The sequence below is a fragment of the Biomphalaria glabrata genome, chromosome 10, assembly GCF_947242115.1.
Source record: "Biomphalaria glabrata chromosome 10, xgBioGlab47.1, whole genome shotgun sequence".
Taxonomy (NCBI): Eukaryota; Metazoa; Mollusca; class Gastropoda; family Planorbidae; genus Biomphalaria; species Biomphalaria glabrata.
This window is the reverse complement of record NC_074720.1, coordinates 42,291,610-42,316,304: the sequence shown is the minus strand read 5'-3', so window position 1 is coordinate 42,316,304 and position 24,695 is coordinate 42,291,610. Positions and strand designations below refer to the sequence as shown.

Here is a 24,695-nt window from a genome sequence, read left to right as displayed (position 1 = left end):
TTTTTCTCAATAACCATAGTCTTACATTGCTACTACTATATGCCACGACATGTGGTTATCTTGTTTTTCAACACAGAAACTTCACTTGTGTTTTACATTTGATGAAATATGTCAATGAATGAAAGGCTATAGGCCCTACAACTAATAAACAATATTAATGTTCATATTTCTCATACGAAGTGACAGCTGGATACGTTCACATACCTATGCAGCATAATTGTAAACGATTGGGGTACCTATCATGGCGTAGTATGCCTAATAGGAAAGGCAGGGGCCATTTTTCAAAAGCTGTGGCCTGTCGGGACAAGGCAAGCTATTGGGCTTGAGACAAATGTACACCCATTTAACACTTTATGTGGAAAATCCTTTCACTGATAACATGAAAAAAAAACTATTTTTCCACTATGCTTTAATCAATAAAAAAACAAATATCTAAAAAAACGACAAGTATTAGAGTGGGCGGGGGGTCGGAAAAGTGGCATCAATGGTCCCACTTCAGATGAAACAACACAAGATCTATTTTTGAAACATTTGTAATAGATAGCTACTAGGTAAAACAGACACGGATTTCTAATTAGATCCACAATTTTTTCCTCCCTGAAAAATGAATTAATATAAGCCGGCCTTCCCCACCTCTCCCGTTGTCGTATCGTATACTATAGCATTAGCATCCCCCCCTTTTTTTTTTTTTTTGTAAACCTCCTATTTTGTCATGTGACTGTCATGTGACTATATCGGTGCAAGCGCAAACAACTTTCTCAAACGTAAGTGTTAAAACTATTAATTAAAGTGTTATAATTCTAAATCTAGATCTATACACTCTATTTAATTTAAAATATCTTAACTTCGATGCCATCATCAAGAAAAAACTTTTAGACTAATCTAGACTCTAATAAAATTTACATTGCCTGGCAGAGCCATTTACTGTAATTTACATTTACAGTAACTTCAGAGTCAGTGAAGTCAGTGTCACTGTAAGTGTAAGGCGACTTTGCAGTTGCTATTAATTAATTAATACTATTATAATTATTATAGATCTATTATTATAATTATACTTTACTATGAGTACATGATTATAATTATAATCATTATTTACGTCCTACGCATTTCTTATATAATTATCACTAAATCAATACTTGAGTATAGTTATAGTCAGTGACTAGATTAATAGTGACTAATAGTCCAATCAATAGTTGAGTAGTGTTATTGATAATTGATTCCTTTAAGAATAAGATTGTATTACTTGAAGAGGTAATGGATATAAACAGCAAAATAGCCCACATTTGTAATAGACTCTGAAAACCTGCCCAACTCCTGACCTTCATGTGTGGCTCAGATATTGGGTCCGGTAAAACTGCTATCACTGACAGAAGGTTTCAAGGCCAAGGCTATCAATTGGTGCCTAATTTTAAGCCAGTAAGCTTTGGGCAGGAGGGGATCATTAGCCTTGGATTGCTTCTCATCTAGAAGAAAGAAAACTTTGAATCCAAACCTATCCTGCCTTGCAGCTATACTTCAGGAGACAACCCTGAGAAAAAAATTAAGGTTTGGTGCCCCTTGTGCAGCGTACAGTGCTATACCCTGTCAGGACCTTTGACACTGCTGATCTCAAACTGTTCCTTTTGACATATCAGCTGCATTGAGAGGGGGGATACATTGTTATTTGTATGGGTGACATTGTTCTAACCATAGATTTCTCTGAGATGATCCATAAATGCTTCACAAATGAAGGTTGCCCTAGATATTTGGCCCCTTCAAATTTCTGCACTCAGTTCATATTATATGAAGCCTCAAAGAGTTTGTGCATCCATTACACTATGTTTTTGTGTATTTCAGCGAATATAGTCAATTGTTATTTAGGATAATCCACTTCAAAATATGTTACTATACCCAACATGAGCACAAATATAAAACTTCAGTGACCAGGTGTTAAGGACCACAATTTATAATGGTCATGATAAACCTAAAATGATTCTATTAAGTAAAATTAGAATTTCCTGTCATTGAATAAAGAATATGTTAAATATCTCAAACAAAGCAACAGCAAAGTGCTTTTATACTCCAGTAAATAAACTAATCTAACTCACAAAATTCAGCTTGTTGTAGAGCAAATTCAAAATATTAAGACCACATAATGTGCATATTTTGATCATTCATACTCTGGGAATACATAAACATCATAGGGACATTTCTCTTTTATATATTGCTCTAAATAACTAAAAATGGTACATTCAGTCTTAACATAAATGCTGCTGACAAACATTTACCTTGTATTAGTACAACTATTTGATAAAACTGTTAAAAACAAGAGAACTTGTTTTTCATTTGTTTATGTACATTTTTTTAACATTTTAAATAAAAATTAATTTGAATGTATTTTTTGAAGTTGGCAGGTCATGGACTGCTGCACATTTAGTCTGCTTGGATCATTAATACTTCAACTGTTGCTACTGTCTGGGTTCAGTAGTACTTCCTACATATCCAAGTTTAGTGTGGACGATGCTGCACTTTCCAGTGTTCCTAATGAACTTGTGCTGGATTTGAAGCCAGAAGTGGCTGACTGTCCTTGTGATGACCCCGCCTGGTGTAAGCCTCTCACTGACACACCAGAAAAAGAGGTTAGTAGGTTCAAGCTCATAGTGTTCTGTGTCTAGGGGGACTAAGGAATGTGTCACATGACTATAAAATTATAGTCTGTTTTTCGCAACAGCCTCTACCATTATTGAAATTTTAGGTCCTCGGCTCAGCAGCCAAGTCTGTTAATGATCTGACAACAAAGTCCATAGCTACTTTAAGTCAAAGCTTATTGTTTGTGTTGATGTTTTTTTAGTCATTGAAGAGGAACTTTTATTACAAAGCTTATATTAACTCACTGTCTTTCTGTCTGGTAAAAAGTGTGTACGCTATATTTCTCCCATACCCATTCTCTGATCAAGCTGAAACTTTGCACAATTATTTATTGACATAGACAAGACATGAATCAATAAAAAAAAAAGTGACCCATTAGACAATTAATTTCTGGTAATTCATTATTTTGTTTAATAACAACAAGGGAAACTAATACTTCAGTAGGCCCCTATTCACATATATGGCTAAATTTGTAGGGTTTAGTCTCCTTAAATAATTGTTACCTCTATTTCTCCCTCACGCATTCTCCGATCAAGTTGATACTTTAAACTACTATTTATTGTACCTAATAAAACATGAATCGATAAGCAAAAATATTCAATTACTCAATTAATTATTGGTAATTAATTATTTTGTTTCATATCGAATAAGGAAAATAACTTCTACATTATTGGTAGATATAGCTTTAAGGATGGAGTTCTTACCCTTTAGATAAGCTTTCTTGTTGTTTTTTTTAAAATGATTTTTTTATTGAGCTGGCTTAGATTACTAGAACACTAAGAAAAAGATATTTGATTAGTCTGTAAAAATTGGATAGAGTTGATCGAATAGATTTCATACTTGACACTGTCCCAATGATGAGTGTGGATAGTAAAACTAATTCATTTTAAAGTTTTTATTTGTTTGAATCTTTTATGTACCAGTATTTGCCTTATACATAAGAAAAGATACTGCTAAAACTGTCTTGGTTATTTGACTTAATTCTAAGTTTTTGTTTGTTTGACTCATATAGGTATTTGCCTTTTCCATAAGAAGCGATACTAGTCACTGGGAGCGCTTTGATTGGTCGAAATTGACAACTGTGGTTGTGTTTGGTTATTTAAATGATTCACTGACGTGTCTAGCTCACTCACATAATGTTCGAGTCATCATGCTAGGTAACAATTATAAATGTTTTAAATATTGTGGCATGTGTTGTCAAGCTATAGTAATCATGATTGTTTAATGAAATATAAATCCTTTGTAATTATATTAGGTGTTGCATTATACCTAATACGATACAATAATGACAAATTATTTAAGTTTGAATATACCTTAATTTGATGTATAATTGCTTAAAATGATATTAATGCTCAGCTTGATTTATTCCAGCAATGTGGACATTTCTGCTTTTGCATGGCTAACCATTTCATGTGTTAAACATTTGTCGTTGAACCAATTGTCTCTGAACAAGTTTTTATTGAACCAGTTGTCTCTGAACCAGTTGTCTCTGAACCAGTTGTCTCTGAACCAGTTGTCGTTGAACCAATTGTCTCTGAACAAGTTTTTGTTGATCCAGTTGTCTCTGTACTAGTTGTCTCTGAACCAGTTGTCTCTGAACCAGTTGTCTCTAAACCAGTTGTCTCTGAACTAGTTGTCTCTGAACCAGTTGTCTCTGAACAAGTATTTATTGATCCAGTTGTCTCAGAACTAGTTGTCTCTGAACCAGTTGTCTCTGAACAAGTTTTTATTGATCCAGTTGTCTCTGAACTAGTTGTCTATGAACCAGTTGTCTCTGAACCAGTTGTCTCTGAACCAGTTGTCTCTGAACCAGTTGTCACTGAACCAGTTGTCTCTGAACAAGTTTTTATTAATCCAGTTGTCTCTGAACTAGTTGTCTATGAACCAGTTGTCTCTGAACCAGTTGTCTCTGAACCAGTTGTCTCTGAACCAGTTGTCACTGAACCAGTTGTCTCTGAACCAGCTGTCGTTGAACCAGTTGTCTCTGAGCCAGTTGTCTGTGAACCAGTTGTCAGCGAATGATTTGTTGTGTTCTCCTTGTTGAATGGTCGTTGAATGGTCACTGCTTTGGTTATAGTAGCTCTAATTAATCCATCTTTCCCTGACCTTCCTCTAGCTATTAAATTCTGAATATCTGGGTGACACATGTGCATTGTGTGATGATTTCTGTTTCTTTAGTGCCAAGATATATTAATGATGTAATATTTATTATTCTTTCAATACATTACATTCAAACACTATATAGATTTTGGATTCAACATCAACTTGACACAAAGATCTTTTTAATATTCAACTTTCTACTAATACAACTTTAACTGATATAACTGGTCGTGCGGTTTGCACGCTGGACTGTTGTTTGGATTTATCGATGGTCCCGGGTTCAAACCCTGCCTGCTTCCATCCCCTGTCGTCCTGCGGGAGGTTTGGACTAGGAAGTAAACTATCTTCAACTCTGAAGGAACATCTGAAATATGTAAAACATTTTACAAAAACAACTTATAAAACTTTAACTTCAACTCGTGGCCCCCAACTGTTTGAGAATTCATCACAATGCAGGGACAGTTACAATGCAAGGACCCCAACTAACTAGCTTCCCCCAATTTATAATTTAAATATTTTCCAGAATCCTAGAAACTTTTATACTAAATATTTTATTAGCTATGACCTTCTAGAAACTGAAGTAGGTGACTTTTTTTTTTTGACCTCTTTCCCTGATTGGATGATTATAATTAACACATGTTTGTTCTGCAACTTCTTTGACCTAACCCCCGTTTTTGGAAAGAGGTAGAATTAGGTCACAGTATCGATTCTTGACACAATGCACATGACCGCAGGTTTTTTTGTCCATCATGAGAGTATTAGAGCTTGAAAAGCCCTCATTCTCATGCAGTCTGATGATGATGACATCATCTTTTGCAATGAGAAGCACATTTAGATCCTTAATGTTTTTTGGGTTTGTTTGTTTTTTTGTTAGCAGTCTCATTGATTTTGTCTTGTAACTAATGACTCACAACAGAGACATGCTTAACATTTTCTCCTTGAAAATGATTATTAGGAATTGAGGCAACCCATAATTCTATGTTTGCTCATTACCACTGGAGTTTTCTACAATATGACGGTAATAGATTATGTGTAGTGGAAATAATTAAAATTGTGGAACTATTTTTCAGGGGATGTGTCTGTCCAAACCTTCACTGATGCTGCCAAGAGACAACAGTGGATTCAAACTCAGTTGCTTCTGGTCCAAAAGCATTTCTTGGATGGTATCAATTTTGATTTTGAAGGACAAGTTGGCCTCAATGACACGCTGATCAGAGATTCTTATACAACCCTGGTGAAAGAGACTACACAAGTTTTTAAAAAAGTGCTGCCTTCTTACCAGGTATTCTTAGTTGTAATCCTGTCACTGTTCCAAGCAGACGACTAATCTTGTCACTCTTCTAAGCAGACGACTAATCCTGCCACTCTTCTAAGCAGACGACTAAGGTTTACTCTTTGTGCTCATATTGTGATAGTTTTATTATTTAACTCTTTGACTCCGTAAGGACGGTCCCATCCTTGATTTTACCCAGCTATAAAGCTCTAATCAACGCTGGCAACGTCAGTGTTCTAAAATTGATTTTTTTTTTTCTCTCATAAATATGTGTTTTTAATTGCTTAAAAATTTATCTTGAATAGTTTCCCTTTGCTAAACATCTGGTTTTTCCTTCTTTCAATGTGTTTTTATAGTGAAAGATTTTTTGAAAGAGTGGGGTCCTAAAAAGGCTCTTATTTTCTTTAGTTTTTTGTTCTGGATGATGGTGATAGGTAATAATGAGCTCAAAACATTCGTTTTATGTGTTTTTAAATGGTTGTAACATAAAGTTATGTGGAAATATAAATAAATATCGTAAATAATTTTTTTTAATACTTTGGATCATAATATATTTCCTAGATCTAGTATTGACCCAGAGCATGCATTCCTTTTTAATTCTATACTAAATATTTCATTTTCTAATTTTAAAAAAGTTATAAAAGTTTAGTAATCGAAGCATTCTTTTCACTCTGAAAGGCCAAAAAATTTAATTCTGTCCAAATTTGGAAAATAATTTCGGTGTCAAAGAGTTAAAATGTTGTATATGAAAACTTTATAAGATACATATTAATTTTTCTTTTTTTCTTTTTTTTTTTATCTTTTTTATATATTTAGCATCTTTGTTGAATGTTGAGATATATATTAGTAGATAGATTTCAAAAACAGTTTTGTTTAATCTGACTAGATAAGCGTAGATGTGGGCTGGAAACCGAATGTTGACATTCGTTACTTTGACTACCAAGGATTGGCTGATGCTGCTGATCTTCTCTTTGTTATGGCTTATGATGAGCAGAGTCAGATATTGGGAGAATGTATAGCTGGGCCCAATTCTGCACTCGCGTCTGCTGGTGTAGGTAAAGCAGACGTTTTATGAATAGCTTTTAATATTTGCATAATTTATTGTCATTTTTTTCATACTGTACTTTGAAGTTTGAGAGATTTTTATAATTTAACAAAGTTGACACTGGGGGATCAAAATTCAATCATAAATGTCATTTTAAGTTATTTAATATATCCTTGCCAGAAAGGATTAAAGAAACCAACTTGATTTAAAAACTCTTTCAAGTAAATATAGCAATGCACAATTGATGAGAAACTCACCAGTGTTTGTCCTCTTTATAAACTTTTGCCACTTGCATATTTTCTTTTTTCCTCAAAATATCAAACAAATATTAAGTTTTATGCCATTTATGAAGGCACCAACTAATATTTTCAACCAGAATTTATTTGAGTAAATTATATAATGACAGAAAGAAAATACAAAGTGTAGGTTATCTATCGGCTTTAGGTAACAACCTACTTTTACTTTTTTTACACATATAGCATATAATTGTATGTGTATATATATATATATATATTATATTTATAAAATATATATGAAACAACAAACTATTCTAGCTTTTTTTTTGCTGTGTATGTATGTTCATTTTAAAACTAAACTTTGTCTATTTTTATTTCACTAATTAGGATTGGATGCTTACCTCAATGGATATAATATTTCTGCCAGTAAATTGATTCTTGGAGTACCTTGGTATGGATATATATATGAATGCACTGAGTTAGTGGGAGTGAGTATTCTGTGTTTTTTTTTTGTTTTTTTTTTTTAGATAGTCCTATAGCATTAAATGCATTGTGTAGACTCTGTATTCTCAGCAATAAGCATCCACACAATCCTGATGCAGTCCCAGCTGCGATGGGCAGGACACGTCTGCAGAATGAAAGGCAGCCGTATCCCTAAACAACTCATGTATGGCCAATTAAAGAAAGGAAAGCGCTCATGAGGTAGACAAAGAAAACGATTTAAGGACACCCTCAAAGCTTCTCTGAAGGCGTTCAGCATAGACCCAGCCACCTGGGAGACAGAAGCACATGACAGAGCATCATGACGTTGCGCTGTAAATACTGGCGCACAAATTGCTGAGGAAAATAGAGCAGTGCTTGCTGAAGAAAAGCCCCAGAAAAGAAAGGCCAGGCCAATGACACTAGCTCCAGCTGGAAATAACCCACCCAGTGTGCAGCCAAACATTCCGGGCTTATATAGGTCTCACCAGCCACATGAGGAAGCACAAAACCCCAGTGCGAAGCCCTCAGCCCTGGATGACAAAAGGGGTCATCATCGAACTACGATGGACGAACTCTAGGCTCTGTATTCTTGAAAGCTTATTAAAACCTCAGATTTTTCTAGTATTTGTTTAATGACATACTCTCAGACTTTTCATTAAGAAGGCAGGAAGTGTTATTTATAACATTTTAACCAAACAGGGTTAGGCTCAATTCAAACATGTAAATGATAGGAATTTGGCCATTGTTCATATTGATAATTATTTATTTTTATTACAAAATAAGGCACTTTTTTCTTTTTTTTTTTTATCTCTTACAAGATATTTTATATAATAATGGAAACTGTGTTCAGGTCATAATGAAAACTTTTAACTTCATTTTTTTATGGACATTTTGAAACTTCCATTCTTTCTCTTGTAGATAATTGTAGTTAATATTGATCCAGTGTTTTTTTTTTTTAGCAATTAAAATATCTTATGATATCACCACATGCCTTAGATTTAATTGATTAAGTTTTCTGTTTAGGATAAATGTTACATAAAAGAGGTTCCCTTCAGGGGAGTCAACTGCAGTGATGCAGCTGGAACACAGTATGACTATGGGCCTATCCATGAACTTATCCAGACTATGCCAGAAAACTACAAGTGGAATGCAACGTCTCTAACACCATACATAACATACACAGTGAGTCATTATTACTAATCTCTAACACCATACATAACATACACAGTGAGTCATTATTACTAATCTCTAACACCATACATAACATACACAGTGAGTCATTATTACTAATTTCTAACACCATACATAACATACACAGCAAGTCATTATTACTAATCTCTAACACCATACATAACATACACAGTGAGTCATTATTACTTATCTCTTACACCATAGATAACATACACAGAGAGTCATTACTAATCTCTTACACCATACATAACATACACAGTGAGTTATTATTACTTATCTCTTACACCATACATAACATACACAGAGAGTCATTACTAATCTCTTACACCATACATAACATACACAGTGAGTCATTACTAATCTCTTACACCATACACATACACAGAGAGTCATTACTTATCTCTTACACCATACATAACATACACAGTGAGTCATTATTACTAATCTCTAAGTGAAAAAAAATAAGTTTTTCTCTTTTAGTACTATTTTATATCCGTCCCTCCAATTTGAATAATTTTGCTGGGTATATTTTAATTACTTTAGCTGGTTATAATTTAGATACTTTAGATTAACTTAATTACTTAAGCTGGGTATAATTTAACTTTGTTATTTTCATTTTTTTGTTATGACTCTCACACTCTTTCTTTCTGTCTGTCTGTCTCTCTGTGTAGTTACTATTTTCTGTTTGCTGTGTCTGTTCTCTTGTGCGGAATGTTGTTGTTGTTATTGTTTTTTATTGAAAAAGAGTTGGGGTAATCACAACTCATTTCCAATAAGGATTAATAAAGTAGCTTTAGTCTTAGTGTAATGTTTTATAATAGACCAATTCGAAGATACGGAAATTTAAATTAACAATATTTTACCTATAGAAAATTAGGTAATGTTTATATACCTACATTTACACACTCCTTTGTGCTAAAAGGAAAGGGGCAAGGAAAGTTATTGTAACTCTTGCCTCACTGTAAAGCATATCCTATTTGATTGCCTCAAATACCAGAATATTAGAAAGAAATAATTTATAACATCAACCTCAAAACAATGTTTGATTGTCTTGATTTTGAGAAAGTTTTGGCCTTTATCCGGGAGGTGGGGTTGGCATCTAAAATATAGCTAAGTTGGGACAAAGTACTTAAGTATATTGCTGTGACACAATTACTATACTGCTTGTGTGGCCAACTGTGACTCACGGTCAAGTGTTGTGTACCTGGACAGTTAGTGGACTAGAGGGCAGTCACGGGTGTGTGTGTGGCCAACTGTGACACACGGTCAAGTGTCGTGTACCTGGACAGTTAGTGGACTGGAAGGCAGTCACAGGTGTGTGTGTGGCCAACTGTGACACACGGTCAAGTGTTGTGTACCTGGACAGTTGGTGGACTAGAGGGCAGTCACGGGTGTGTGTGTGTGGTCAACTGTGACACACAGTCAAGTGTTGTGTACCTGGACAGTTGGTGGACTGGAGGGCAGTCACGGGTGTGTTTGTGGTCAACTGTGACACACGGTCAAGTGTTGTGTACCTGGACAGTTAGTGGACTGTAAGGCAGTCACGGGTGTGTTTGTGGTCAACTGTGACACACGGTCAAGTGTTGTGTACCTGGACAGTTGGTGGACTGGAGGGCAGTCACGTGTGTGTGTGTGTGTGGCCAACTGTGACACATGGTCAAGTGTTTTGTACCTAGACAGTAGGTGGACTGGAGGGCAGTCATGGGTGTGTGTGTGGCCAACTGTGACACACGGTCAAGTGTTGTGTACCTGGACAGTAGGTGGACTGGAGGGCAGTCATGGGTGTGTGTTGTGAACAATGAGAAAGAAAACATCTAGTGGAGTTGTTGTGTTGAATGTTAACCTTATGTACATATATTGTTATGAAATTATTTGCAAATAAAGACTTAAAGGAACTTGTATCACCACATATATATATATAGATAGATAGATAGATATTTACAACAGATTTTTATTGGCTTATTAATTATTAATTATTATTATTATTAATTTTTATTACTTGAATTATGCTTTTAATACCTTGGTTGTACTCTGTGTGCACTTGACCTATATTCACGACCTATAATCAATGGATTGGGTAAGTGGGGACATGGCCTAAATTGTGCCAAATATCCAAAATATCCTAAAAAATATATACTAAAGGTAAATCCAAGTAATTATATCTTATACCTTATGCTGAAACTAGGAAGACTTCTCCATTCCAGTTGGATCTTTGAGAAGTGAAAATTTAAAATGTCCTATTCTCATGTCTTTCAGAATGGTCAAAGTGGCAAGTCTTATCAGGTACAGTTTGATGATCCAGAGAGTTTAAAATTGAAATATGACCTGGCAGCTCAGAAAGGAATCAAAGGGGTCGGTATGTGGAACATTGATTCGCTGGACTTCTCCGATACAGAAGTTGGGGAGAGCATTCGCAGAGCAATGTTTGATGCCCTGCCTCCAAGAACTGCCGTTGACAAAACCATTGGTCAAAGAGTAGAAAAGACAAGGGAAGTCATAAAGGGAGGAGCTCTTCTTTCAGTGAAATCTGCTAAGAAAATAAGATATACAGTGGTTGAGGAGATCAGTGTTGATGATGCCAGTGTTAATGAAATCGTGGATGCTGTTGACCTACTCAGCAAAATTTCTTCACCGTTGGATTCCAGCCGTCTTAAGAGGCAGTGTCCATGTGACAATCCAAAATGGTGTGAGCCGATCAAAGACACAAAAAGAAAAGAGGTAAAACAACAACTTTCTCCCTTGCAACAAAACAGAAATGTATATAACCTTCAGCAAAACATTATTAGAACATAGTGTTAGTTATAGTTCTTAACTTTGACGCTTGATTAGGTAAACAACACTGTATGTGTATAAATACACAAAAATAAAGAAACTGAAGTTTGGTTGTGTGGTATGGGCTAGCAGGGCCAAACTTTTGGCTGATTGGACAGATTGCTCCATTTGGGCCCTTCAATTTACATTAAGCATATCACTATCAGTCATGGCTCTTATCACAGGCTTTTAAAGATGTAGGACTGTAAGGGTTAACATATTTACTGTAGGCCTATCGTAAGATGGACGTAACTTTAATTAACCCACAGGCACCTATTGCGTTTGAGTTGCTTCCTGTGCATGTTGTATGACAAATGTGGGTTTAATGATCTAATTAGTCACAACAGTTTGTTATTGTTAAAAAATTTAGAAGAGGGGTCCTAGCTAGCATCCATTTAATTGGACCCCGCAATTCGTAAGGCTGGCTCTGAGCGCTCTGTGTCATCTCAATGGTCCTGGGTTTAAATCCTGCCCACTGCCATCCTCTGTAGTCCTGTGAGATGTTCGGACTAGGATGTAATAATCTTTGAATTTGAAGGAACATCAAAAAAATTTTAATCAAACAACTTTTTAAACAATTATTTTATGCTATCTTTCAGAGGTAAAACTGTTGAACGAAAGGTGTGCTACACAAAAGCAATTTTTTAAAAAAACTTATAAAGGCAGAAAATCAAAATGTTTTTAATATCGAAATCAATGCCAAACTTGTTCATTTATTCCCAAATTCATAAAAAAAAAATTTTAAACTGATAAATTGATTTTTAAAATATCACAAAAACATTTTAATTTGTTTTAATCATTACACATAATTGCTATATTCTAATAAAGAGGATTAATAACCTATAGAGAACTATAAGCAATATTTAGGTCTAAATGATTTGTTCAGTGTTCAGAGGCTTGCTGCGCTCTGGTTGAATCTTTTTTATTTTGCACTTTTAGGAAGAAAAATTTCAGAGCTCAATATATCTTCACCTGCCCCCCCCCCCCCCCCCCCCCCCCGTTTTAAAAAAAAAAAACAGACATTTTTGAAGCAAAAATAAATATCACGTTTGAAGGTAAAGAGAAATCAGAAATAAATATTATAATTTCATCTTACAGCCTGGGCTCCTGGATATAGCATGTTCTGTTAGACTGAGATTAGTTCTTAGACATAATATGTAACATGCACTGTTCTGTACCAATAACACTGGATACCAGTGCTGATTGTTTTCTGGCTTATTAACATTTTTAGCCTAAAATTTTATAATCCTTAATAGAAAACGGCAAATAAAAATGCAATAGCATATATCTACACATTTTACAAAGCTCATATTAACTCACTCTATCTGGTAAAAAGTTTGTACATGTTTTCTCCCTCACCCAATCTCGAATCAGATCAAGTTGAAGTTTTGCACAATTATTTCTTGTACCTGACAAAACAAGAATTAGATTTAAAAAAATAAAAAATTAACCAATTCGTTAATTAACTATTGGTAGTTCATTATTTTGTTATCAACAAAGGGAAAGAAATTGTACTTGACAGATGTGGTGGTATAAGTTGAATTAGTCTATATCTATTATACATTTAAGTACATGCCTGATCCAAACTAATTGATACAATTACACTTAATGTAACTGAATAAGCTAAGATTTTGTTTTTGTCTTTAAAATATTTTTATGTTTTTCTTACTTTGTATAATTGTCATTTTACTTACAGGTTTACGCCTTCTCTATAGTAAACAATGAAACTAATTGGAGCAAATTTGATTGGACTAGAATAACTACAGTTTGCATGTACGGTTTTTTCAATCCCAAACTGATGTGCCTAGCTCATTCCTACAATGTCAGGGTTGTCACTTTAGGTATTTTACTTTTTTTTTTAATTTTTTTTTTAAATTTTACAAAGTAATTTTAAATCAAGGTCCTCCCAAAAGGGCAACTTATAATGTGAAAACATTATAGTTGTTGTAGATTGCCAATTAGTTAACATTTTACAAAGTAATTTTAAATCAAGGTCCTCCCAAAAGGGCAACTTATAATGTGAAAACATTATAGTTGTTGTAGATTGCCAATTAGCAAACAGATCACTAAAGGTGTTCAGAAGCCTTTTAATGAAACATTTTGTAAAGACAGAAATCTAGTGCTCGCATATTCAGATTTCAATCTAAGTACATCTTTCGAAAGCTAATTTGGTATAGAAGGAAGTCTCCTACAGTCATTAATAAATATACATGATCAATGGGATTCCTAGGTATATATTTCCAGTAGGTTTTATGTATAACTTTTATGTGTTTGCTCTGTAATAAATGAAGTATTACCAACTAAAATAGTAGTAAAAATAAATGACATTGTCTTTGAGTCCAAATATTAGAAAAGATTGTGAATTTGACCTCAGATCGGGGGCGTAGCTAAGAATTTTCCATCGTTTGGAAGCCCGGGGGCTTGACCTCTTAGAGAGCCCCGCATTTTGCGCAATATTTAATTTTCAATGTAAAAAAACACTCATTTGGGGTCTCCCTCAAGTAGGGGCCTGGGGGGATTTTCAAATTCTCCCCCCTCTTCTCTCCACCCTAGTTACGCCACTGCCTCAGATGATCCAGTTTTATCTAAGAACATTGCTATATCTGATGCATCTGAAACCATTTTCTACTTTGCAGCTTATTTTTCTTCTTTCATTGTCTGCCACTTTTTTTTTTTTTTCAAAGCTAGCTTTCATATGCTGATGGCCATTAATTATTTTCCTTGTTCTTTGTTAGGTGCGGTGGATCTCATAACTATGATAACCCCAGAGCTGCGGTACAAGTGGGTGCTCGACCAGCTCCAAAATGTCGAGGACAACTTCATGGATGGCCTTAACTTTGATGTTGAAATGAACATCAGTCCAGAGCACAAGGAACTAAGGGATGCTTACACTGCGCTGGTCAACGAGACAGTTGTTGCATTTAAACAAGCATTGCCTTACTCCCAGGTGAGAATCTTATCTTATATAATACAGTCATTACTTCGGATAAGAAGATGACTACGTCCTACACGTCATGCATTTAGTCATGCATATTAACCTAAATTCTGCCAAGTCACTGGTTTTCCTGGCTAGCTCAGGTAACCCATTCCATGCTCTAATAGCACTAGGGAAGAACAATTTTGTCCTAGCATATGGAACGAGGAATGTATCTCTATCTCTGTTTTCTTTCTGAGTATTTGATTAAATTTTGTTTTTGTATTTAAAGATTATGGTTCAGTGTTTTATGTATAATTGCTACTTTACTAGAGGACCTTCAAACTGATGCTTCTGGTTGTCATGATGGGACTTTGTTCACAAATAATCCAGAAACTGGTAGTTAATGGGTTAGGCTCTGAGCATGCCTTTAACTTTTCTGTAGATCTGGATACTGGAACTTGCAATTTCCCAATAGATTATCAAATAATTGGCATCAGTTAGGATACGATAAAGAACTTGTAGGATACGATAAAGAACTTGTAGGATACAATAAAGAACTTGTAGGATACGATAAAGAACTTGTAGGATACGATAAAGAACTGGTCAGTGTTCTGATGGACACTTACTGTTAGTTACAGTGGATCGAAGCACTTTAAGCGTGGGAAGCGTGGTCGAGGGGCCAAGTGCGCTTGAGCTTGGCTTGGCTACATAGAAGGGGGCTCGAGGTTCGACACCCGATTCGGGCAGCATGGATAACCAACTCCTAGATAACCCCCCCCCCCCCACTGGTCCACAAATGAGATTGGACCAAACCCGCTCTGAGCATGCTATAAGCATGAAAGTAGCGCTATATAAAAGCTATAATAATCATAATTTACCTTGTATACACTTTTGTGTTGCTTTACTTCAGTCTATTTGACATTGTTGTGTTTGCATGTTAATCTGTCGATTTTAGATCAGCATTGATGTGCAGGGGGACGCTTTCACGACATCGAGGTCATATGACTACCCGACACTCGCCAAACTAGTGGATTTTCTTTTTATTATGGCCTACGACGAGAGTGGATTTGATGTAGTAGGACCAAACTCTGGAGTTTTGGACACTGTGACAGGTTGTTGGATTCAGCTTTGTATTTTGAATTAATGTCATTTTTTTTAATTTGTGATGCTGATGTTAAAAGTTAGGAATATGTGAAGATATTATTAAGATATGTGAGTTATTATTAAGTTATATATGATTAGTTTCAATTAATTTACAAACGTAAGCACAAAATCTAAACTAGGTGTTGTTATTAATTAAATTTCTAAGCTCTTTAGCGCAGTCATTTTTTGTTATTTAGTTGGCATAATTTATCTTTCAATATGGCGTCCTTGACATTCTTTAATTTGTCTATGTATTTCAAACTTAATTTTCTTTAGGTTACCTTATATTGCCTCAATATTTCTTCAAATTGCTTTCTATTCTTTTACTATGTTACTTTATTTTATTGTTTAAAAAATATAAACTGCATCTTAACAATCAAAATGAGAGTGTATAAGTGTGTTTAAAATGTTATGTGCAAATCCTCAACATTGGTACTCACATTAAGTAAATGAAAGATTTGTTATTACATAAATGCTATTGATAATGGGAAATCACCTTCACCTATCACTTAGTCTGATGAACCATTGGGGCACCATACATGATCTGTCTACCATTTTTCTCCATTCCTCTCTGTCTTTTGCCTTGGATAGAATCTCTTTCAATGGCAGGCCCGTCCATTCTTTTATGTTGTCTTCCTATTGCTTTCTCTCTGTCTGCCTCTTTTTTTCTTCCTGGTACTGTTCCCTGAAGGAAGATCTTTGCTCGCCCTTGTGATATATCCATATAGTTTTAGTTTGTGTTTTTTTGTGTTAGCTGGTCATCATGGGGCTCAGTTGTCATTTTGATTGTGTTTCTTATCTCTTTGTCTTTATATAAGATACCTAGGATCAATCTATAGCATCTCATTTCCATTGGGAAATCATTAATTGCAAATACCAGGATTAATGTAGTTGTATGCTGAAGTTAAAATATTGGTAATGAATATTGAGATGATAATGTAGATATTGTGTTCAATTTCTTGGATTGTAATAGAACATTCTATCACCAGGTGTTATCGACTACTTTCAAGAGAAGATAAGTCCAGACAAACTTGTCCTTGGACTCCCTTGGTATGGATATATTTATTTCTGTGACAAGTTAGTTGGGGTAAGCGCAATACATTTATTCAGCTTAAATTTTTGGTTCTTGTTTTTAATTTTGTTTATTGTATTTTTGGCTTTGCCTAGTTTAGTTGCGTTTTTTTAATGCTGATTTTAATTTTGGTCTCATGGAAACAATATAGTCTTTTATCATCTTTATTGTAGTTTAGTCAATGTGGCGAATGTTTAAAATTACAGAACGGCATTGCTTTGATGATAAATGTACCTTCTATAACTAGGATGTCTGTGAATTAAGTCCCACCCGAGCCCAGCAAGTAGACTTCAACACCATATCAGCCATCCTTGAGACGATGCCTGAGAAATACAGGTGGAACACCACATCAGAAACACCTTATTTTTCATATACTGTAAGCTATTCTTTCTTGTTTTCTGTACACTTTAATAAGACACTTACTGCACTTAACCCCAACTAACTTAGCAAGAGTTTAACTCATTGCTTAACATCGATGATTAGATTGACACAAGAAATGCATAGGATGTAATTATCTTCTTTTTTGAAGCAATGTCTGTAATATATAGGATAAGATAAAGCAGATGTATCTGAGTCTGAAGAGGATTACAGAATTTTACTAGGATACAAAATAACAAAAACCCAACTGTGACCTACATATTTTGGTTTTAAAACTAGTGTGACTTTTAAAAAATTGTTTAACCATATCCAAAAAAACGAAAGCATAAAATCTGCAGGGTTAGATTTGCGCAGCTGAACCAACTTGTTGCTAATATGAAAGTCTGGGGGGTTCAATTCCAGCCAGTGTTAGAGTTTACTGTCTTTTTCTGGCTTTTGAGGATAACAATATTCTTTCTATACAAAATGTCAATAATTGTTAATGTATAATTTTAATAAATAACATAAAATATAATGTCACTAAATAATAAGATATAATATAAACAAAATAGTCAATTGTCTTTTAAATACCGTATAGGTAAAATACTAAAAAACATTTGTTTCTGTTTGAAATAAAATATTAAATAATTCCCTTTAAGGTCATTATTAGGTCCATAGAGCAGGTGAAGCTATAAGTGACTTATATTTATTTTGCCAACAGTTTATTTGGGTATATGTGACCAACTTAACGACAAACCATCTTTAAATCACTCTAAAGACAGGTTCTATTTTTGAGCAAGGTGATATTTTTGTGGTCATTGGATATATGGTCATGTGTATGCACTCTGGATTGTCTTCTTGATGGTCCTGAGCTCAAACACTGCCCACTGCCATCCCCAACCGTCTGAGTGAGTTCTGGGCTAGGACGTAGTCTTCCAATCTGAAGGAATGTCTGAAACATGTAAATCAAACAACCTACTAGGTTTATCTAACAAGCCAAATTGCTATTGTTCTAACACTTAAAACTTTTAAATAACTTATTAATAGCCTGTTGTTTATTTTACAAACTGATCCCTTTGAGCTTGGCTTATCGTCATCATCATCAAAATCCATTGGAGTTAGGGCTTGAGAGGCTCATGTTCTTGTCATGCGCATATTGAGTTGTTTCTTTATTCTGTGTTTTTCTTTTATGCACCAAATTATTTTGTGCACTGTCTCCAATGATGCACTCTGTAATTTCATTGCATCTTTTGTTTTGGTTTGGGTGGCTGGTTCTTGTTGGAGCTTCTTTTCCCAAGTATTGTGTAAGTTAAGTTTGTGGTACTTTCATCTTTATTTTGTTGCTCCAAATCAGTTGTCATTACAGTCATGTTGAGTGCATGTATGTCACCATACAAGTTAAGAATTTGTGGTTTGGCAGACCTGTTGAGACAGAGATCAGCAAGTTTGGCGCTGTTGAAAAGAAAAACTTGGCTTATTAGGGACCCACTAATCTATGTAAAAAAAAAAAAAAAATTAAAAAAAGAATCATGAATCTTAATATATTATAATATACTTATTGTTTTCTTAGGATTCAAAAACCAACATCTCCCGTCAAGTTCAGTTTGATGATGCCACAAGTCTCAAAATTAAATATGAACTAGCTGCAGATCTGGGACTCCGTGGAGTTGGGATGTGGACCATAGATTTCTTGGACTATACTGACACTCAGAGAGGGCAGGCGATGAGGACAGCCATGTTTGGAGCTCTTCCAACACATTCATAAACTTCTTCTTAGCCTTAAATTAAAGAGATTCTGAAGATACTCATGAAATTTTAACAATATGCTTAGAATTTTTGAGGAGCAAGTCAGAAAACCAACACAGAATTTGCTTAATGAATGAGATTAATTTTTGTTCTTTTCTGATTTCATTCTGACAATTCGATACTTCTTATGTTTTTTTTTTGTTTATTTTTGTTATGATTGTAAACTCCTCTTGTAATGTTCTGTCTTTTCATGCTGTTAGATTTAGTGATTTAGCGTATTCCTTGCTTCATTTTCTTTCTTTTGGGGGGGGGGGGGGGGGGTAGATAAAAAATGTAAAAACAAATAATGTTATAGTTAAATCATTATGTTATGTTAACATTCTTAAAAATTGACATATTTTTTTTATTAATTCAGTAATGAAACCTTTATATAAGTAAATAACATATGTGGTTTATTCCCTGTATTTAAAAAATGATTGCAGGCTTGGGAGAGTTTTTGATAACAATACTCTCTCATAAATAGACTATAAAATATTTATTAACAAATCTTACATATTTTATTTTGATTAAATCTTCACAGTAATGAGGGAATGGGATAGAAAAGTTTGACACTTGATAGACAGAGCTGGAATGCTTTCTGTAATAATACCCTCAATACATCAGTAGTTTTATGGTCTCTATACTATTTTATGGTCTTCTTTTCCTATTCATAAATGTCTCTGGCATTTTACATCTTCAGAGACATACATTTTCCCATTTGCAACTTATTATCTGATAAAGAGGCCAACCCTTGATGCACATTCATGGTCACAGGTTAGGGATTTGTAATAGGCCTACTAGATATTTCAGCTTCTGTTTCACCACATGTGATCCAAGACATCTTTTTTATCCAGTCTTGAAGCACTTCATGTTTGGTTTACATATCCATAAATGTATTATATAAAAAAGACAGCTAAAATTCATTTAGTCTGGTACCAGGGCCATCACTTGTACAAATTTTGATTCAAATAAACGTTTTGTTTATATTGTTAAAACAAATCTATGAATATGTATGTTATAGAGTCTTTAACAAGAAAAACATAAAAATACTTCTAAAAAAAAACAAAGTTTGTATCAAATAGTTCTAGACTAACAATAATAAATTTGTGCGATTGGAAATATTTTTACCAATTGTTTTTGTTTAGCGTAATTTCATGCTTTTAGTAGCTTTCTGGATGTGCTAAGATCCTATCACTTGTAGGGACCAGTTGGGGGTCCTGTGATCCTTTTTTAAATGCATAAAAAAACAACTTGTTCACTCAGGACTCAAGCCTCATCAAAGGGATTAATTCAGCTTATACCACCACATCTGTTGAGTATGATTTCTTTCCCTTGTTTGATACCAAACAAAATAATTAAATACCAATAGTTAATTAACCAAGTGGTTATTTTTTTTTTATTTGCACTTGTTTTGTCAGGTATAAGAAATAACTTAAAGTGTAATAAAAAAATTGTTTACCAGACAGACACAGTGAGCTGATAAAGGCTTTGAAAAAAGGATAGGAATTTAAAAAGGAAGTATTTTTTCACAAGTTCATATACAAACATTAATATTTTTTAACTGTCTGTATTCTATTTATTTGTATTTAATGTAACTGCTTGAACATTTATTTATAGTATTTAAATATTGTGTAAAATGATTGTGAAGGAATTTGGAATTTTCTTTTTTTTAAATTTCAGTCCTTACTGCCAGTTTTATTTTTCATTGCAACATTAGTACATCAGGGTGCTTAACTGTACTCTTGCCAAGTAATTTTAACAATCTCTAAATTAAAACTATTGCTTGTTAAATTTTAACAAATTGAATTAGCTAGTTAATTTTAATGAACTAGCATAAATTGTGAAGTAAATATTAAGACAAAAACAATGAAATCTAACAAAAGTAGTTGGATGTTGTCACTTTGATCAAGTTCATACACCGAACAAAAAAATTTTCTCACTCTTTGTAAATTTAACTTATTGTTGTGGTCTAAAACAGTCATTAAATATGGACGTCAGAATAAAAAAGTTTGGACTTCATTTAATGAAGAAAACAAAAACGAGCTTGAAGATATTCTTTTATCTTTCTTCTGAAATTTTGGTCAACAAATATATAAATAATTTAGTCTGAATGTTAATTAGATAAAATAATTACACAATTGGTGAGACGTTGTGGATCAAAGTCCATATTGTGGTCACACATAAACAATGTATTTGTGCTACTGACACTTCTTTTTAAAAATAATTTAAACATTTTTTTGTGTGTAATTTTAGCCTATTATTAGAGCTTTAATATATATTATTTTGTTCATTTATGACATCTCATTAGAACATGGCCTGCAGTGCACTTACTGTTTTGATATGTTACGCTTGCTTTTTGTTGATGTACTGTGAACATTCCTTGACATTATATTACAATTGTTCAATCTACAAACAATATTTATTTTATTTTTTTTTTTAATTATATTTCAATTTGTATAATGATTGTGTATCTCATAACTATATGCTACCTGATGCTTGACTATATTGAAATAGTTGATGTTTTTTTAAATTTTTTAAATTAAATCCTCCATTGTATTGCTCAAAATCTTTTTAAATTAAATCTCGTACAAGCACAACAACCGACGTTTGGACACATTTACAATAAATTATGGTGGATTAAAAAGTAAGATTGTGCACTACAATATTATTTTCAGTTATGTTACGTTATAGAAGTTTAAAATTTAAAATTTATTTTATAACACTGAAATATATAGGAATAACAGAGAATGTGAAATATACAACTTACCCAAAGATGTTAAAAATCTTTGTCATTTGATTGATTTTATTCACTAGCTGTTAACAAACATGTTATAGATCTCTCTTTTTATATTGTAAAAAATATTTTCATGGGATTTTTCATTAAATTAAAACGGACACGCTCATGTGTTTTATTCATTTACTTATCAAAAGCTGTTCAGTAAGAAGAATTATTCAATGTCACTATTAGACTTTGGTACCATATTCATCATCTGTGAAACCAAAACTTAATCATTTATTTTTATCAGAAACATTGATACACCCTCCTCCCCCCCCCCCCCCCCCCCCCAAAAAAAATACAAAAAAACTAGATTGCTCTAGAGTACTACCTTCCCATTTAGGATTAACAGACATCCAGCAAAAGGAAAACATGTTCTCTGTCCGGTCTCAGAACTTATGTTGTTTTTTTGGGGGGAATGAATGTTAGTGACTCCGTTTCTTCTGAGAAATATAATACTATTATAACTCAGGCGGTTATGGGGTGAGTGGTAACTGTGTGTGTGTGTGTTATTTTATTATTATAATTTATTTATTTATATTTATTATTATTCATTATTCTGGAGCCCTGAGTTGTAAAGTTTTTTGAGCTGGTGGTATCATGTGGTGCAGTGTTGCAGGACAAACTACTGGACTATAAATATATAGCCAGAATATTTCTGATCAGTAGCGCTGGTCAGCATTACCTGGCAACTCAAAAGTCAAGGGTCACATGACCACCTAGCCCCGCCTCCACTGACAATCCAAACAAAGCCGACACACAAATAGTCGAATATAAGGCATTTAAGAAAAAAAAATGGCTGTATTTGAATTGTATTTGTCTAAAAAAAATTGTCAGTATAAAAGGACTTCTTTTGGTCCGACAGTTGCGCTGGGCAGGGCACATATCCCATATGGGAGACGAACGTATGCCAAAGGCAGTCTTTTTTGGTGAGCTAAAAGGTGGCCGACGTAACAGATGCGCACAACGGAAACGCTGCAAAGACCATCTTAGGCGTCAACTTTCCTTGGCTGACATAGAAGAGAGCACCTGGTTGCATGCGGCCTCAGAACGAGACAGCTGGAGGTCTCTCACGAAGGCAGCAGGATACACATTTGTGACCAAAAGATAATCTGCTGCTAAGGACAAACACAGACGGCGAAAAGAAAATCTAAATCGACCGCCTGCGGACAATGGTTATGCTTGCCCTGGATGTGACAAAATATGTAGGTCACAGCTGGGACTGCGCAGCCACGGGAAATACTGCATTCCTCACCCCTGATAGCAAAGATTTTGGGCCCAGTAAGGGCCCCAACTGGGCAAGCCCATGCTAACCATATGGGCCCCAAGTGGGGGATGAATGTTGGCCCAAACGGGGGCCCTAAGGGCTGAGTCTGGGCTCAGTTAGGGGGCCCAGAAAATCCGAGTGTTAAACCCTTGTGGGGCCAGTAAGGGGAAGGACTTGTGGGCCCCAACAGGGTAAGTGATACTTGGCCCTTTGGGGAAAATTAATGAAAGCCCAATTAGGGCCCTTAAGGGTCAAGTCTGGGCTCAGTTAGGGGGCCCAGATGAAACCCTGACGGAACCCTCATGGGGCTAGTATGGACCAAACATTGAGGGGCCAGAAAGGGCTAAACACATGGGCCCAATTTGGGGGATGAATGTTGGCCCAAACGGGGGCCCTTAGGGCTGAGTCTGGGCTCAGTTAGGGGGCCCTGATGGAACCCTCATGGGGCCAGTATGGGGCAAACATAGAGGGACCAGAAAGGGCTAAACACATGGGCCCTATTTGGGGGGTGAAAGTTGGCCCAAACGGGGGCCCTAAGGGCTGAATCTGGGCTCAGTTAGGGGGCCCAGATGAAGCCCTGATGGAACCCTCATGGGGCAAACATAGAGGGGCCAGAAAGGGCTAAACACATGGGCCCAATTCGATTTTCCAAAAGTCTAAATCCTGACTATATTATAGAGCCTAGGCCTAATTTTGCTTAGGGCGTCTGTCAGTCCATCAAGCTCTGACATTTACTTTTGGAAAGTTAAGTAAGGATTTGAATGACGAGTTGACCATATAGCTAGATTCAGTGGCGTAGCCAGGTTGGCTACTCGTGGACCTGGGTTCAAGAATATGTTGGTGGACCCCCCCCCCCCCCCCCCCCAAGACAAATTTAGTGTGTAGGCCTATCGAATAAATCGAGTAGTCTGTATATGCAAAAAAAGGCATTCAAATGCAGGTATTATAGTTTTAATCGGCTCATGTGGGCCACGAGCCCAAACGCAATGAACCTACATGCCCAGATTGGTACGTCACAGGCTTTGGGCCCCTTACGGTCGTTAGGCCCGGGTTAATTAATTAACGCCAAAGCTACAAAAATAATTATGTAAGCTTTAGGCCTACTAGATACAGAAGACGGCCGTGCTACACATTCTTGAAAAAAAATGCATTTAAAAAGCGCATTTATTTACCACCTGATGTAGTTTAAACTCTGGACTAAAAGTTGTTTTAAAAATATAGGGCTTTCTAATTAGTATACTACGGAATCATGCACTATTCCATGACACTCCCGCCCCAATTGTCTTTTTTTTTTACATCCATACTGGTGCCAATTCACTTGAATTACAATGAAAATTCTTTTTTCTTTTTGGCGCACGGAGCATTAAAAAACTAGACTCTAGATCTAGAATAGATAGTGATGGGCAAAAGTTAAATAAAAAGTTGCTAACTTTTAGTTTAACTAAAAAAAATTAGTTAAGGCCAAAGTTTAATTTAAAAAAAATAGTTTAGTTAAAATCCTAGTTTAATTAATTTTTTTTAGTTACAAACTAAAAAGTTTAATTACAAATTTTACAAACTTTTTTAACATACATACGGTTATACCAATAAATATTTAGATATATGTAATTT

General features: G+C 34.8%; 1 protein-coding gene across 2 annotated transcripts; it reads left to right on the top strand.

Annotated features, from left to right (window-relative positions):
• Window positions 1-653: 653 nt before the first annotated feature.
• Window positions 654-21,941, top strand: LOC106079298 (uncharacterized). 2 transcript variants are annotated; one of them, XM_056044198.1, is made up of 14 exons: window positions 654-764; window positions 2,387-2,618; window positions 3,641-3,785; window positions 5,799-6,010; window positions 6,888-7,056; window positions 7,670-7,770; window positions 8,789-8,947; window positions 11,213-11,674; window positions 13,464-13,608; window positions 14,503-14,714; window positions 15,640-15,796; window positions 16,817-16,914; window positions 17,147-17,275; window positions 18,827-21,941. In XM_056044198.1, the coding sequence occupies exons 2-14, from the start codon at window positions 2,397-2,399 to the stop codon at window positions 19,019-19,021; spliced, it is 2,406 nt and encodes an 801-aa protein (XP_055900173.1). In that variant the 5' UTR covers window positions 654-764; window positions 2,387-2,396; the 3' UTR covers window positions 19,022-21,941. The 2 variants fall into 2 exon arrangements, with proteins under 2 accessions (XP_055900173.1, XP_055900174.1); XM_056044199.1 differs by lacking the exon at window positions 654-764 and adding an exon at window positions 793-974.
• Window positions 21,942-24,695: the final 2,754 nt, after the last annotated feature.

What these genes read in the sequence shown, in the direction of transcription:
- LOC106079298 (XM_056044198.1), top strand. Translation starts at nt 2,397, where the DNA reads ATGGACTGCTGCACATTTAGTCTGCTTGGATCATTAATACTTCAACTG. An exon ending in CTGACACACCAGAAAAAGAG is followed by an intron (nt 2,619 to 3,640) that starts GTTAGTAGGTTC and finishes TGACTCATATAG; the next exon opens with GTATTTGCCTTTTCCATAAG. An exon ending in AAGTGCTGCCTTCTTACCAG is followed by an intron (nt 6,011 to 6,887) that starts GTATTCTTAGTT and finishes TAATCTGACTAG; the next exon opens with ATAAGCGTAGATGTGGGCTG.